This window comes from Sus scrofa, chromosome 14 (assembly GCF_000003025.6).
Source record: "Sus scrofa isolate TJ Tabasco breed Duroc chromosome 14, Sscrofa11.1, whole genome shotgun sequence".
NCBI classification, from domain to species: domain Eukaryota; kingdom Metazoa; phylum Chordata; class Mammalia; order Artiodactyla; family Suidae; genus Sus; species Sus scrofa.
The window spans coordinates 116,106,147-116,123,224 of record NC_010456.5 but is presented as its reverse complement, the minus strand read 5'-3'; the positions used below and the strand labels follow the sequence as shown (position 1 = coordinate 116,123,224).

Below are 17,078 nucleotides of genomic sequence, written 5' to 3'. Positions count from 1 at the left end.
AAAGTATTTTCAGGAGTTCCTGTCGTGGCTCAGTGGTTAACGAACCTGACTAGGAACAATGAGGTTGCGGGTTCCATCCCTGGTCTTGCTCAGTGGGTTAAGGATCCGGCATTGCCGTGAGCTGTGGTGTAGGTTGCAGACGCAGCTCGGATCTCGCATTGCTGTGGCTCTGGTGTAGGCTGGTGGCTACACCTCTGATTAGACCTCTAGCCTGGGAACCTCCATATGCCACGGAAGCAGCCCTAGAAAAGGCAAAAAGACAAAATAAAAAATAAAAAAATAAAGTCTTTTCACACCTAAGGCAGAGAAATTGTCTCTTGGCAATCATTCCAGGATCCACCCTTCTGGTTGTCTAAAGAGCCCTGGATCACTGTAATACTAGAGAAACTTTGAATTTAATAAAAAGTTAAAAAAAAAGAGCTTGAATTGTTTTATACTTGGTTGGATGATTGCTTCCAAACTAATCTTAATTCCATGAAGGACAAATACCATTCCATCTCAAATCCCATTTAAGTATGCACTACTCTAGTTCCTCTTCTACTTACTAGTACTTACAGGATCTTGATAAGCAAGGTAGAAAGGGGAGAAAAGCTCTGCCACACTTTGTAAAGTCTTATTGGGGAAGAAAGAAAAATAGGAGTGCTATCTCATCTTTTCAGTAAATGGTTTGGCCTTGAGGTCAATCTCCCTCGTATCCATGTAACCAGCTAAACTCCATCTAAAACTGTGAAAAAAAAAAAATTACCCTTTAAGATTAGATGAATACAGAATTTAAGCTGTCAGCCTTAAACCTGCTGGGAAAGCCAGGTCATATAGAGATTTGGGTACATGTGCTATTGTTCAAAGTAATTCCCAAGAGAAGCAGGCAGTGAGTTCAGAGAGGTGCCATAGAAGAGAACCCAGGATAAACCACACTACGCGATGAGGAGAAACAGAATAAAGGGAGGACAAACATGTCTCTCTAGTACAATAACAGGGAAGACCTGACTTCAGGGCCACACATATCTGCCAACCATGTCAGGACCATGTCAGAGCTGACTATGATGAGCAGCCATATCTGGCCTGATGAATTTAAGCAGACTACAAACTTCTTGACTGTGTGCACCTTTGCCTTACAGAACTTAGAACTTAGCACCTAAAACTCTTTGATGGACGTCTTAGAGGATGTCTCAGAGAAGAGGAAGGTTTTCTTTTTTAATCAAGGGACTAAGTGAAGGATCAAAAATAAACTGGAAAAGTCAATTCATGGTCAGAGCTCCCCATGGAAAAAAATGTGGTGGTATTTTAGTATTCCATGATATGGTTCCTGGAATTCATAAGAAAAAACTTTACTCTCTTGGCAGAGTATTCTGGGTAACATGACAGTCAATTGTTTGTCACCTTTAATGCGCAAGTCTGCAAAGTCCATGAGGACAAGGGTTTCTCCCTGACTTGCTCATCTAACTGTATCTGGCATATAAGTAGCATCATTTTTTTTACAGTATAACTTCACCAATGTCTTGCCAGGACCTTAGATCCTTGGGATCTCTCTCTCACTGTATCTTTGTTATCTAAACCTCCTCTATATTTATACACCTATATATATACATGTACATTCATAGGTGTGCATATGTCTATACACATATGCACCCGAATATATATATATTCACGAAATGTGTATATATATATACACACACATATTATTTGTATTTTAGAAATAAAATTTACATTGTGATATAAGTTTTCTTTGAACATATAGGACTTGTAATCATATAACATATTGTTGCTGTATATCCACCAAATGACGAAGCATTAGACTCTAAGCATTAATAATATACCATATCTTAAATACTGTCCCTGACTTGAACAGCGAAACGTGCATACAATATTGTTAATTCTTAATTGGTAAAGTGATTTGACAGTTTAACAAAAGAGTCTATTTGTTATTATTGGAACTTTAATTAAAAATTTAGAGGGTGCGATAATTCTGTTTTGGGGTGTGTTTTAGGAAAATAAGAAGAAACTACTGAAAAATGCAAATTACAACTATACTTCCTGAGCAACAAATTCTACAGGAAACCCTTGTTTACACTGAACAAAAGAACGGTTCATAGAAATCCTATAACAACCACAAGATCTTATCTGAAGACATCAGTTATGAATGTAATACACCTACCTTGGAAGGATCAAAGCAGCTCCTCCTAGGGTTTGACTTATCTTTCAATTTCCAACCATAGTGGGTCTATGTGCCTAACACATAGCATATGCCCCCAAATAAGGCTTATTTTAAAAGACAGAGTTCACCACCCTTGGAGTTAGAAAGCTGTAGTAGCAATTTGGAAAAATTCAAAGATAATGTAAAATCACTCTTTGTTGCACTTGTTCCAAATAATTTTAAAGACATTTTGTGGAACCACCAAAATTTTTCTTTATGAATCTTTTTTAAGTAGTGAGGATACTGTCTTACTTTTTTTAAGTAGTGAGGATATTTGTATTTCTAAGGATAAATCCTGTAGATGTGGAACCCTTAGCAGTGCTTCTACTGAATTTCCTAAAAAGGGAAGATTTTTGGAATGTCAACATTTTATATATATATATATATGGGCTGCACCTGTGGCACATGGAAGTTCCCAGGCTAGGGGTCAAATTGGAGCTGCAGCTGCCAGCCTACATCACGACAATGCTGGATCCTTAACCCACTGAGTGAGGTCAGGGATTGAACCCACACCCTCATGGATACTAGTCAAGTTCCTTATCACAATAGGAGCCCCCCAAGAATGTAAACATTTTAGAAAGAAGAAGGAGAGATTCAATTTCACAAATGAAGTCATGGAAATCCAGCATACTAGCCACTGGACAGTTAGGTATTCCAAAGCCACAGGATTATACAGAATCCTAGCTAGGGTGGCCTAACCCCTGGACTACTCTTTTGTTTAGTTGTTTTTTTTTTAATGTTTGTTTTCCCCAATTTGTGTGCCATTTTCTGTTATGGTTGTGTGCTTTCTGTCACTCTGAAAGCCCAGAGAGTGGCTGGCTAACCCTTTGAGCATGGAAGTGAATGGGAGGGACATGGCAAAGTGGCCCAGTCTGGGACTAGATTACGCCATTGCATCAAAACTGCACTTAAGAAGGAATTTTTAACTGATCACTCTGGGGAAAAGGTAATGTATAGAAATGAGCTACCTGCTTCATGTTCAAAGCTCATCAGTCAGTCTCATATTTGGAAAGGACTGATTTAAACTATAAAGAAATTAATGAATACAAAGGTTGAAAGAACAGCAGTGGCCCCTAGAGTAGGAAGATGATAGCCTTCCTTCCTCCAAACCAGCGCAGAAGCATGACTATGACCCTTTCTGTGCCCACTCCATGATACAGCAAATTCTCCAGGGAATAATTAAAGTGTAAGATATTCCAGCCACATGAGAGTGGCGGAGGGGGAGGAAGGTGGGGTTTGGTATTGCTGGTGAAGAAGTATCATAATTGCCTTCCCATGCCCCCCCAACCCCATACACACGTGCACACCAACACACATAGGTGATTGGCTTTTTAAGCACTAAATTTTGACATATTTTTTGAGAACATCACATTATTACCACCTTCTTTAACAATTCAGAAATTACTTCAGGGCTTTTTCCAGCTTTAAGATCTATATCACCACTCTCTAGTCTCATTGTAAAGTAATGTAGAAAAGTTTTCACAGCAAATTAACCTGAAGTGGAATGGGAACAACTTGTGTTTGTGTGTGTGTGTGTGAGACTCAAGGAGCTTCCTTTAAAAAATTCCCTGTTTTCAGTACTGTTTTGCTACCTCTGTCCCCATAACTAGCCCCTTACTGGACTGTTCTGGAAAGAGAGAAAACACATCTAAAGACTTAAGCTCCTGCTCACATGAGTTCTGGATAAACAAAAATTATATATATATATAGTGTTTTTAGGGCTGTTGCACCTGCAGCATATGAAAGTTCTCAGGGTAGGGGTTGAATCAGAGCTACAGATGCCAGCCTATGCCATAGCCACAGCAATGCCAGATCCCAAGCCATGTCTGAGACCTATACCACAGCTCATGGCGCTGGATCCTTTAACCCACTGAGCGAGGCGAGGGAGCAAACCTGCACCTTCATGGATACTAGTCAGGTTCGTTACCACTGAGCCACAACAAACTTCTGTTAAAATATTTTAATTCCATAAGAAACCATAACTTTTCAGTTAGAAGCTCAAATTCTCTCATGCTGTCAGTAGCCTTTCGAATTGGTGGGTGGGTGCAAGCATCAGTATTTCCATCTTACAGATGAAGCAGCTTTGGCCCAGAGATGGAAAGGCTTTGGGAAAAGCCCTTGGCCTCTGTGAAAGTAGAGCACAGGCTGCTGGGCTGCTTTGGACCACAGCCAAAGAAGTACTCACGTCATGATCTGGGTCTCCACACCTGCCTCCACCAGAGCCCCGTCAACAAAGAGAGGAAGTGAGGTGAAACCATACTTGTCCCAGGAGTGGCCCTCATCGAAACTCACCCTGGGTTGGGAAAAAGGACATGAAAGAAACAGCTGAAAATAAAACCACACTCTTTTTTGCAACCACTTTTCAGGTTATTAAATTCTCCTCTGTATCTCACTTTCTGGCAGTTTGGATTATCAATAGGTATTAATCTTCAACATCTCCCCATATTATTATGAGATTTGATCAAAACTGCATTTCCTGGCCCAGGCAAAGACAGCACCAAGCCCTGCAGAAATATTTCAACATCTCAGAATAAAAAAAAAAAAAAAATCCAGGTAGGAGGGCTGAGTGGATGGAATGTCACATTTTGAGTACTCAGAATGGAATGCGGGGTTCAATTTACAGCACAATCAATTCAGCCTTTGGAGTTTCTGACACAGATAAATTGAGTAGCACAGGGTATACCCTATGGGAGGGGAGGTGTGTGTCTTTCAGATCAAACCTTAAAAATAGCAATTTCCTATTTGTTCAAAATGGATGAAGTATCACTTTCCTTCCCCCATGCCACTCTACGGGGCTTTTAGGGACAAGTATAGAGTATGAGACATTGTTCTGGGCAACACCATTCCATCTTCAACCAGCAGTAAGAGGAAGTTCTGGCCCTTTGTGGACACATCCAAAAGGGAGGCTGCCAGTGGAGAAGACTTGAGCAATTCTGAATGGTTGCTTTCTTCCCCTTCTTGATATTATTGAGTGTCCTGTTCCCCTTGATTTAACCAAAGGATAAGCCTGAAGACCGTCTCCTCTGAGAAGCTTTTCCTGACACTCCTCCTTCCCTCAGGCAGTTTTATTTGCTTTTATTTATTTATCTTTGGTTATCCTTCTTGGCCTGGTCAGTTCATAATTCTCTGACTCCACAGCATAGGATTCTCTGAGTTCGCCTGTAGAAACTCTATTTTCCCTCAACACCCAGGCCTTCCCCTAACATAACTCTAAGTGAGGACCTCTTAACTCATCTTGAATCCCTCAACTCAACATTATAATCTTGGAACTTCAGGGATCACAGTATATCTTGTTCATCGACTAACCCCCTTGATGTCACCAAGATATCCTTGTCACAGTGCTTCTTAATTGATACTACATACAGAGTTTCAAAAAAAAAAAGTCTGACTTTCCCACTGAACTGTGATTTTTTGAGGTCAAAGACCATACGAATCATTTTTGTATTCCTAGTAATTAGTAGAAACATTGACATATGTTAAATGAATATACGAATGAAAAAAATAAGAAATGATCAAGGGAACTCTTCTAATCCATCCAATCATTTTTCAAGCATGACTTATACTAGCATCCATAAACTGGATGTGAACCACTGTTCCCATTACTAGTCAGCTATTCAGTCCATGCTCTGCATATTTACTTTTTATCTTATCCTCTCTTCCCAAATATATTCATTTTAAACATTATAAAGTCAGTTTCATCACCCAGCTAGACAAACTAATCTGCCATAGAACAAGTTCTGGATAATGTCTTGCATACCTTGGCCTATTCTACAAACAAAATCAGATGACACTCAGAAAAGGTTTTATGAGTTCCTAAATTATCAGCATCTAAATTATCAGTCTTGACTTTATAACTTTTGAGGTATCTTTCATATATATAAAAACTGTATATATTTAAAGTATATAAATCGATCTTTTGATATAAACAGGGACCATGGAGTTCCCTTTGTGGCTCAGCAGTTAACAAACCCAACTAAGATCCATGAGGATGTGGGTTCGATCCCTGGCCTTGCTCACTGGGTTGGGGATCTGGCATTACCATGAGCTGTGGTGTAGGTCACAGCTGCAGCTCCAATTCAACCCCTAGCCTGGGAACTTTCATATGCTGCAGGTGCAGGCCTGAAAAGCAAATAAATAAATAAATAAACAGGGACCTTCTGTCCAGCACAGAGAACTCTACTCAGTATTTTCTGTGATAACCTATATGGGAAAAGAGAAAAGATGTGTGCATATGTATAATGAATCATTTTGTTGTACAGCATAAATTATCACAATCTTGTAAATCAACTATACTTTAATGAAACTTTAAAAAAATAAACACATGAGAGATAGCTATAGATTGATAGATATACAACAGATAGATAGATAGAAAAAGAGGCATAGTGAACATTGGCCACCATGAAGCTGGTTTCTGAAGAGGTGGGAGTGGAGGGTAGGCAGAGCTGGAAATGGGGATATGTAGGTTAAAAGGTACAAGGTTTCTGTTATGCAAGATGAATGAGGTCTTAGAGATCTACTGTACAGCACAGTGATGATAGTTAGCAACATTGTTTTGACTTTTTTAACTTCCCTTTCATTTGTTAATTAAAGACTATAGAAATTGAAAGTCCCCCCCCCCAAAAAAAAAGAGAAGGTGAGGCATTTGTGTGTGATTGAGTAGCAAACTGAAGTAGCCATTCTTCAGGGAGCATCATCTTTACTGCAAAGAACAACTTGGATATTTGGCAGACGCTTAAGAGATTGGAGCTGTTTTGACATTTAAGGACTTGGCTATTTTAGCCTTTTTTTAAAAAATATACTGAAGGCTAAATAATCATCAAAGCTGAACCAGAGGAAACTGGGCAGATCTGAACATCTTTTTTCAGAAGTAAGTTTCTCATTCCCAAAGGAGACATATGGATGGCCAAGAGGGGTATGAAAAAATGCTCAATATCACTAATTATTAAAGAGATGCAAATAAAAACTACTATGAGGTACCATCTCACACCAGTCAGACTGACCATCATTAACAAGTCAACAAATAACAATTGCTGGAGAGGATGTGGAGAAAAAAGTACGCTTCTCCACTATTGGTTGGAATGTAAACTGGTACAGCTACTATGGAAAACTATATGGAGGTACCTCAGAAAAGGAAATATGGAACTACCATAGGATCCAGCAATTCTACTGCTGGGCATATATCCAGACAAAATGTTCATTGAAAAAGATAACATGCACCCCTATATTCATAGCAGCACTATTCACAATAGCCAAGATATGGAAACAACCTAAATATCCATTAACAGATGAATGGATTAATAAGTGGTACATACATACAATGTAATATTACTCAGCCATAAAAAAAGACAAACTAATGCAGTTTGCAGAAACATGTATGGATCTCGAGACTCTCATACTAAGTTAATTAAGCCAGAAAGAAAAAGACAAATAACATATGATATCACTTATTTGTGGGATCTAAAATATGGAAGAGATGATCCTATCAAAAAAAGAAACAAACAGAAACAGAATTTATGTTTGGCCAAGGAAAGCAGACTTTGGGTTCCCAAGGGGGAAAGGGGAGGGAGTGTGATGGATGGGCATTTTGGGGGGTTTTTGGATGCAAACTTATATTTGGAATGAATGGGCAATGGCGATCTAGTGTACAGCACAGGGGAATGTGTGCAATTGGGTCACTTTGCTGAACAACAGAACTTGAAACATTGTAAATCAACTATAATTTAATAATAATAAAAGAGTGAAAATAAGGGACATTCTATTGTAGCTCAGTGGCTATCAACTTGACTAGTATCCACGAGGATGGGGGTTTGATTTCTGACCTTACTCAGTAGGTTAAGGATCTGGTGTTGTCATGCGCTGTGATGTAGGTTGCAGACTCGGCTCAGATCTGGTGTTGCTGTGGCTGTGGTGTAGGCCAGCAGCTGCAGCTCTGATTCTACCCCTAGCCTGGGAAATTCAATATGCTGCAGGTGCTGCCATAAAAAGCAAAAAAAGAAAAAGAAAAATATAGTGAAAATAAGAGCATATTTGAGAATGGATTTACCTTTCATGCCATGTACCCTCTTGGGTCCTAAAATAATCACAGGTGTTTTTCAAAGCATATCATGGCCACTAAGTAGTAGACTATCTGGTAAGTCCAAGAGGTGAAAGATGATATTTATTTTATTCTAGTTTTTTTTTTTTTTTGGATGACTCTGAAGTAATTGACTATCATCTTGATAGGAAGAAGCCAAAGCGGCTGAAGGCCTCCATCCTTTTCTCCTCCTCAGAATTTTCTTACGGTTGAAGGTCAGTTATTAACCCCAGCAGAAAAACTTGCAAGGAGTGCCACCAGCATCCCAGGGAAGGGGGAGCTGTCACACCACTGCCATTAACAGGAGACTAGAGGACAGTCATCTCTATATATGCAGAAAAGATACCACAAAGTAGACACAAAAGGACCATCACAGCCTTTTCATCTCTTAGGTCTGAGCTCTGAAGTAAAACTAAGCCCAAGATGGAGAGAGCAACTTCAGAAGATAAAAGGGTGCTGTATGAACTGATTTCACATGCAAGGGGCAAAAGCATGGTTTAGACAGAAGAATGGGATCAGGAAAATAAATAAGAAATGGCGACATCCAGGTGGGAAGGCTAGCATTCACAATAACCAAAGTCTAAGGATGGCATAACATCAGTGTTAGCAAGAGGACAGTTCTCTAGGGCCAGAGTGAAGAATGGATCCCATGACTGTCATTTATGGTCAATGCATGACTTGAAGCCCAGGTTTGTGCCATTTGGGTGACTTTCTGAGATCAGTAATTTCTAACACCTGAATATCTTAGCCTGAGGTAATTATTAAAATAAAAACTAAACTTCTTAAAAACTCCAAAAAAAATACACTATAAAATTAAATCACTTGAGTATCAGAAATCTGGGTCTGCCATTTGGGAGAGCTATTCTTTCTGATGACTGAGAGTTTTCAGGTGTTCTGAAGTAAATCTATTGAATGGTAACCCCATGGGACCCAACTTCTTCTCTAAATTCAATAGCTCATCAATGGCCAAGAGAAAGGAATGTGGAATTCCTTATTATGCCCACAGGTGAAGCTGAAATCGGTAAGATCTCCAATACTCAGGGAGATAGGAGTAAAGTTACAACTGACCTTCAAATACTGGCAAGATGAGAGTATAAAACCAAATCAAAATAGAATTCATTTATATATATATATTTTTTTTTTGCTTTTAGGGCTGAACATGTGGCATATAGAAGTTCCTGGGCCAGGGGCTAAATGCCGGCTTATACCACAGCAACAGCAACACTGGATCCGAGCCTCATCTGCAACCTATACTACAGCTTGCAGCAACACCATATCCTTAACCCACTGATTGTGACCAGCAATCAAACCTGAAACCTCATGGACACTATGTCAGGTTCTTAACCTGCTGTGCCACAATGGGAACTCCCATTCATCAAATATTTATTGATATCTACCGTGTGCCTCTTCTGGCAGCAGCCTCTGTTCTAGGGACGTAGCAATGAACAAGAAAAGGAAGGTCATAGTTTCAGTGGAATTTATGTTCTAGTTTGAGGAGACAAGCAATATATAGATAAATGGATACAAAAATATATGTTAGAAATTAGTGTCATGAAGACAACTCAAACAGTGATATGATAGAAAGTGATCAAATAGTTACTTTGTATTGAAAATTCAAGAAAGTCCTCTCTGAGGAGGTGACATTTAAACTGAGATCTGAATGATAATAAGGAACCAGCTGTGTAAAGATCAAGGTGAGAGCCCTTCCAGAGGGAAGACCTGGTGTGAAGTGAAGTTGCTGTATGGAAAGAGCAGAAAGACGGTCCGTGGTATAGATGCATGGGAAAGGGATGAGCATGATGGAATGGAGTCAAGAAGATAAGTCTGGGACAGACTCTGAAGCACCTTGTTTCCAGCTGAAGTTGCAATGATATGTTTTGATTTAGCCTTTAAAAGATAACTTTTATTTCTTCATGGTGAATGGATTATTAGGGCCCCAAATGGATGCAAAAAGATGAATCAGGAGTTCCCGTCATGGTGCAGCAGAAACTAATCTGATGAGGAACCGTGAGGTTGCAGGTTCAATCCCTGGCCTTGCTTAGTGGGTTAAGGATCCATCGTTGCCATGAGCTGTGGTATAGGTTGCAGACATGGCTCGGATCTGGAGTTCCTGTGGTTCTGGTGTAGGCCAGCAGCAATAGCTCCAATTTGACCCCTAGCCTGGGAACCTCCATATGCCACGGTTGCAGCCCTATAAAGACAAAAGACAAAAAAAAAAAAAAAGATGAATCAGTGGGGGAGGTGTGGCTATTATAAGAGACCAAGTTAGAGAAGGAGTATGGACAAATACTCCACTCATAATAGTGGAGACAGAAAGAGATGGAAAGAGTAAGAATATTTTTATAGGTAGAGTCAAGAGAATTTTGCTTGAACAAAAGAAAGAAATCACAGACACCATGGATTTGGGGGGTTAATCAGCTGAGATAGGGAAATAGGGAGAATAGGAGAAGCAAAGCTTTTATTGATTTGGTTGTTTCTGTTTGGTCCATGTCAAGGTTGAGATGATCTTGTATTTCCATTTGTGACACTATCAAGAAGAACTTTGATGGATGGATCTGGAGTTTTGGAGAGTGCTTAAGCCAGGGATGTAGTTTTGGAAGTCACTCATAAGATGGGACCAGCTTAAAGCAGAATGCTTAATTTAAAAAAAAAAAAAAAGAGTCTCACAGGAAAAAAAAGTAACTAACGACGAGCTCAAGCTGGGAAAAAAAAAAGAAAAGAAAAACAAAACAAAACAAAAAACACCTGAGGTGATTGTCAATCACGAGGTAAATATTTTCCAGCAAACGTCCCTATTGTCAGAGGTAATCAAGTCACTGTGAGTCTAGTACGTGTTCACAGATAAAGAGCATGCATAATAAAAAACATTATCCTGCCATCAGATCCTAAATACTATGTTCAGTTTCAATCATTGTAGAAAACTGACAATCAGTGTGATTAAAAGTAAGAAACAGGCTGTTCTAGAAACAGGTTCTATGAAGATAGCTTAGGGAAAAGAAGAGTAAGAGCTGAGTCATTTATCATTGCCTTTTAAATTTTTTAGCAAGAGTGCTTCCAAATAGTTAAACGCACAAACATGTTTCCATTCGTTGTCTATTGAAAAGGGGTAATGTCTGTGAATGAAATCAGAGAGAATGTAGATAGATGCATGAAAATATCAATTTTAAAATATAGAGAGAATAAAGTAGGAGAGATTTCTATGTTCATAATTGTTCTAAAAAGCAAAGTTAAGTATTTGCACAAGAGTGTGAGCTCCGGAGTATTTTATTATGTTCAATGGTACATCCCAGCACCCATACTAATGCCTGATAAATAGAATATTCTCAATGACTATGTGAGAGATAAATGAACAAATGCATAGAATCTGTCTTGAATTGCTTATCTTACCATTTTCCAGAACCTAGAAAGCCTAGATAAAACCATCTCTTGAGGTCCCTTCCAAGTGTAGGACTCTAAAAATCTCAAGCATCTTTGGAGCAGACTTATTCTGCATTAGTCTGTGCAGCAGGACAGAGATGGATGAACAGAAATTACACATAGATTCATTATTTCTCAGCACAATCTTTCTAACAACTCAAGCCAATGTACCATTTGGAGGCTTCTGCAAGTTGGTCAGGGTGGTGCAGTCCTGGTGAAGCAGGCTAACCCTCTTAAGTGTCACAGAAATATTTGCTATACTGTATGTGAAACTAGACTACATGTCCTCCAAGACACTTCCTTACTCCATGGGTCTATGACTTTACGATACTGAGGTGAGATCCACCAAAAGGAAGAGAATCTTCCAAGAATAACCAGAGCCCTCCTGGGAACTCTCTAGCAAAGAAATAGAGTTAACAGTGGTCACTGAGGATTGATGTTCCTCCCTTTGGTGAGATGCATTGCTCCATTTTACATTATCCCAAATGCACGGGGTGGTGGGATGGTAGCCACTTGGAAGTTCTTCAGAACAGCACATGCACTTTTGCTTCTTAGAGGCACATATTGGTTGGAACTATTGTTTTCCTGTGTTTCTCTGAAAAAAATGCTGGTGCCCACAACCATTTATAGAAGAGCAACAGAACAAAAAAGGCCAGGTGATGTTTTGCTTTCAGTTTCTAAGAGCATCCCAATGAAAGGAGACACTGACAGCTTGTTAGGGCTAAGCAAACAGTAGGACCCCAGTCTACCTGCTGATTAGTAGCTCTGTCTGTTGTGAATTTTCATTCTGTGGGGCTCCATTGTTCATTTCACTCTAATGCTTCTAAGGTACAAAGGTAATACTGGTAATACTGGATGGAGGGCTTACCTGAAATAGCACTTATGTTCTAATCTCTGTGCATCTAAATGTACATGGTCACAAATGGATGGGTTCATCTGTATGCTGTTTTGCCTTCATGCATATCTAGCTACCTATCATTTCAATTTATAGGGAACAGCATGCCTTGTTAGCCTAGCTAAAGTTTCCCCAGCTTTTCAATTATGATTGCTATTTTCTCTGAAAGGCAAAGTAGCTATTATTTAAATGTGAGAGCCACTATACCCTTGTGTAAGAGTAGGCAGGCGGGTGTCTTTTTCCTATGCAAATATCTATACATCTGTATATGCTGCCAAAATAATGTCAGTTCAAGACTCACTAAAGAAAAGAACAATGGACTCATTACTTAACCTTTCTTTCACTTAAAATGAGCTGTTTACCTTGAAGGTTATAACTTAATTAAAAGTATTGCTGATGAAGAAGCTGCCATTTGAATTTTACAAGCTTGCAACTCATAAGCCAGCCAGAGACAAAAATCAGTCAAGAAGTTTGTAAGGAAACGGTTATGATAATGATACGGTCAAGCCCTTAAAAAACATTCAGTTGGCCTTGAAAGAGACGTGCAAAGGAGAATTCCTGAATGAGTTATTTGCAGTACTTGTTTTCTAATACACATGCTCAACAGCTGACATTTAACCATGGCAGGGACCACTTCAGAGATGGGCATTCATAGATAGGCAAGAAAGCAGAAGTCACAGGTGGGATCAAAGTTCAGGGAAACATTTGTAGCATTTGTGACAGATGACAGGGTCAACATCCTTTGAACAGGGAAAATTCTATTTCAAAAGCTCAGTTTGAAAAATCATCTTAATGCTTTGTAAATTGAAGTTGGTAAACACATGGAGGGTAGTATTTTCATTACTATTATAAGAGGAAATTCAATGGTAATGCAGATATTTTCTTCTGAGTTCTATAAATATTTTTTATCAAAAAAGAGATATTTTATGGAATAAGGGAAAACTCAAACCTTGTATTGATGAGTTTGAGAGGCAGGATTTGATATTAGATAATTTTCCTAACATGGATGGTTTCTCTTCAAAAATTCCCAGACAAGTGATCCTTTGGGAAGTCATCAGATCTTTGCAGACAAACATTTGAATGGTCAGGTGTAAAGATGCTAAGATTTACCAAAACCCAAATTTTCTTTAGTCCCTCTGCTCCATATACGCTTTTTGTGCGAAATATACTTTCCTCTTCTTTCACCAAAAAGAGGTAAGAGCAACAACAAACTTTTGTGTAAAAGTCTCTAAAAATCAACCATGCAATGATAGCTAATGAAAGAGGAAGAGCAGGTGTGACATTCAAGCATAAGATGTGGTTGCGACCCTCTTCCCCCAGGTCTTAAGGGGACAATATCTGCCAGCTCTACCTGTCTGCAGGGCATTTATCAATTATATCCTTGAGATTTGGATAGAAATGGTTAGAACACAACAATAAGAGCTAAGACATGTCATTTTTCTTGGTTAAAAAAACCAATAAACGAACATATCTTAAGAGTCAAGCTGCCCTGCCTGAGAGTATGAGTCCTGCTCAATCCTCGACTCAGAGAGGTCTTCCCATTGCAGAGGGAGAGAGGTCTTAGTAGTAGAAGGAATTACCTTTGAATTCAACCTGAATCCCTTAAACTGGTATGTACCATTCTTACGCATCCTGCCTACCCTTATTTACTCACATTCTTGATTCTAACCAAAGACAGTTCTCGGTGATCTCCCTAAAACCCTGAACTCCAGGCTTGGTCAGAATTTTCTCTGCCCTTGGCTTTCCTCTCATCACCTCTCCTACTCCTGGCATCCTTTTTTTTTTTTTTTTTTTAAAATACCAGCCCTCATGTCACTTGCTACAAGAAGATGCCCTTATACACCAGGGAGGGCTGCACCCTGACTTGGGAATCCAGCAATGCACACAATCAGCATCATGACACAGACATGCTTTGATTTCCAGTAATATGTGGACCACCTAAACTCTGTATCTTGACCATGATCTTCCAGAGGGCAGCAACCATGTGAGAAGACTTCTGTGGACTCATTAAAGTGTCTGGAAAATAATCAGGTAAAACAGAAGAGCCACTGTGATAGATACATAACTTGGTTCTGCAAGGTTCTAGCTGCATAGCTTTGAAAAAGATATTTAACGTGTCTGCATTTTAATGTTATGATAAAAAGAGTGACTGGAGTTCCTGTGGTGCCACAGCAGTAACACACCTGACTAGTATCCATGAGGACTTGGGTTCAATCCCTGTCCTCATTCAGTGGGTTAAGGGTCCAGCATTGCCCTGAGCTGTGATGTAGGGCACAGACACAGCTCAGATCCCTCATTGCTGTGGCTATGGCATAGGCTGGCAGCTGTAGCTGCAATTTGACCCCTAGCCTGGGAACTTTCATATGCTGTGGGTATGGCCCTAAAAGGACAGAAAAAGAGAGAGAGAGAGAGAGAGAGAGAGAGAGAGTGCCAACATGCATAGGGTGGTTTCAAGAATTAAAACTAAGATAATTCATGTAAAAGTCCTAGAACAGTGCCTGGAATTTAATAATCCCTCAGTAAATGCTGGCTATCATGACTATCATGTAATTCCACTCTTCCGATATTACCTCAACATTGTAACATCAGTAGTAAAAGGATGATAAACAATTATACTGGGAATTATTCAAGCTCCTGCTTGAGTTGGCAGAGCATTTTTTTTTTTTTTTTAGCAAACAGCGTTAACTTAATACATGGCCAAACTAAGAAAAACTTTAAGTTCTTGCCAAGGAGGCTGCAGCTTGAAGTTGATACCTGGGGATCCTAAGCCTCTTCCTAATTACTATCTGATGCTTCCAAGTAAAACTCTTACTCAAAGAGGTTAGTCTTCTAAAGCCAAGGGTCTGGGAGTTATGCCAGCATCTGTCTTCCAGCCCATGCTGAATCCCAATGACTCTATTCTAGAGGGGCATGCCCTCTACTATCAAACATTCTCTCTTTCAGATATTCATTCTGCTAAATCTGAAGCCTGAAATGCTTTCCCTTCAGGATGTAAACATATATATTTATTCATCCTCTGCCAAAAACAAAAACCAGCATCATCATCATCATCATCGTCATCATTGTCATCATGCATTTTCACTCAACTTCGTTCCAAAATCTACTTTCTTGGGAAGAATTATCTACACTGTGTCTGTACTTCAATCTATTGATTATCATTCATGCACTCACTCATCCAGCCATTCATTCACATACTTCAGTCTACCTCTCATCTTCACCTCTCTTGTGAATCTAGCCAACAAAGACCACCAGTGACTTCCTTGCTAAATTGTAGATTGTCTTTTACTCTGTAGATGATTCAATCTGATTACAGAATCTGGTGCTTTCTTCAGCATCCATGAAAATATTCCCCTTGTGTTTCTATCTCTTTGTGTAGTTCTCCTTAGTCTGTCCTGTAATTCTTCCTCTTCTCTGAAAGTTGGTATTCAATGGTGTTCCATGAGAGTCCCTGTTTTCTTTTTTTTGTATCCACTTCCCTGAGGCATGGAGCCTACTGACATGATTTTAATTACCACCTAATGGCTAGAGACTAAAAATTTAAAGTGTCACCCTAGATGACTCTTCTAATCTTCAGGTGAATATATCCAATAACTAACCATCACCTCTGCTTGAATATTCATAGATATCTCAAATTAAGCTGATCTAAAACTGAACTTAGCATCTGCTACATGCACTTAACCTTCTTACAGCTACTATACTCTGGATTCCTAATCTTGGCTGCCAAATCTTGCCAGGCCTTCCTGTGTATTTTTTTTTTTTTGCCTTATCTGAGCACACATTCCTACATCCCATTGTATTCATCATACCTCCTCATGTCATTTATCTGGCCTATTACCTCAATCTAAGGGTTAAATGGTGTAATGTGTATTAAATGGATGGATGGATGAAGACATGGATGAAGAAATGCGTAAATGGGTACAAAACCATGCACAAAACTTGTCCCAAGCATTTCCACTAAGAAGTTGCTCATTAATAGGGGAGGGAGCTGTCCTTACCACAAATGCCTGACTGGCAGAGGTGTGTGTTTCATGGCCACGAGGGCGCCACCCCAGTCTAGGAACCAGACATTGTACTCTTCATCAAAGATCTGGAACAACAACAACAACAACAACAGTCATAGCAACGCCTTACATTTGCAGAGTGCTTGACAGTTTACAAAGTCTTTCACGTATATCATTTCATCTAGATTATGAGCCTTCCAACAATCCTACCAGAGAGTTTGGCACGTACTGTCATCCCCATCTAATTGATGAGGAAATGGACTTGCAGAACTCTCTCCCTAGGCCACTCAAATGTCATTGCCAGGGCTCTTTCCCCTAGTACTGTGAGCCAGTGTGCCATTTGAAGTTGAGACAATGAGAAGCATTTTCAACTACATAACCCAAAAGAAAATATGACTTCCAAAAAGCTTTCCCATCTTTTTCATCTAAGTTACTACTCAGATTTCTTTTTTTCATTTAATCAAGTGTGATATTTACTAATGTATACATGGTCTGTGT

At 39.4% G+C, this 17,078-nt stretch overlaps 1 protein-coding gene across 2 annotated transcripts in view; it reads right to left on the bottom strand.

Annotated features, from left to right (window-relative positions):
* Positions 1-17,078, bottom strand: part of SORCS3 (sortilin related VPS10 domain containing receptor 3) — a 615,258-nt gene that overhangs the window by 79,209 nt on the left and 518,971 nt on the right. For both annotated transcript variants that reach the window (XM_021072812.1, XM_021072813.1), the window contains 2 exons: positions 16,575-16,666; positions 4,380-4,487 (listed from right to left, as the gene is read on the bottom strand). In XM_021072812.1, coding sequence (XP_020928471.1) covers positions 4,380-4,487; positions 16,575-16,666 — 200 coding nt within the window. The remainder of the gene's footprint in view (positions 1-4,379; positions 4,488-16,574; positions 16,667-17,078) is intronic.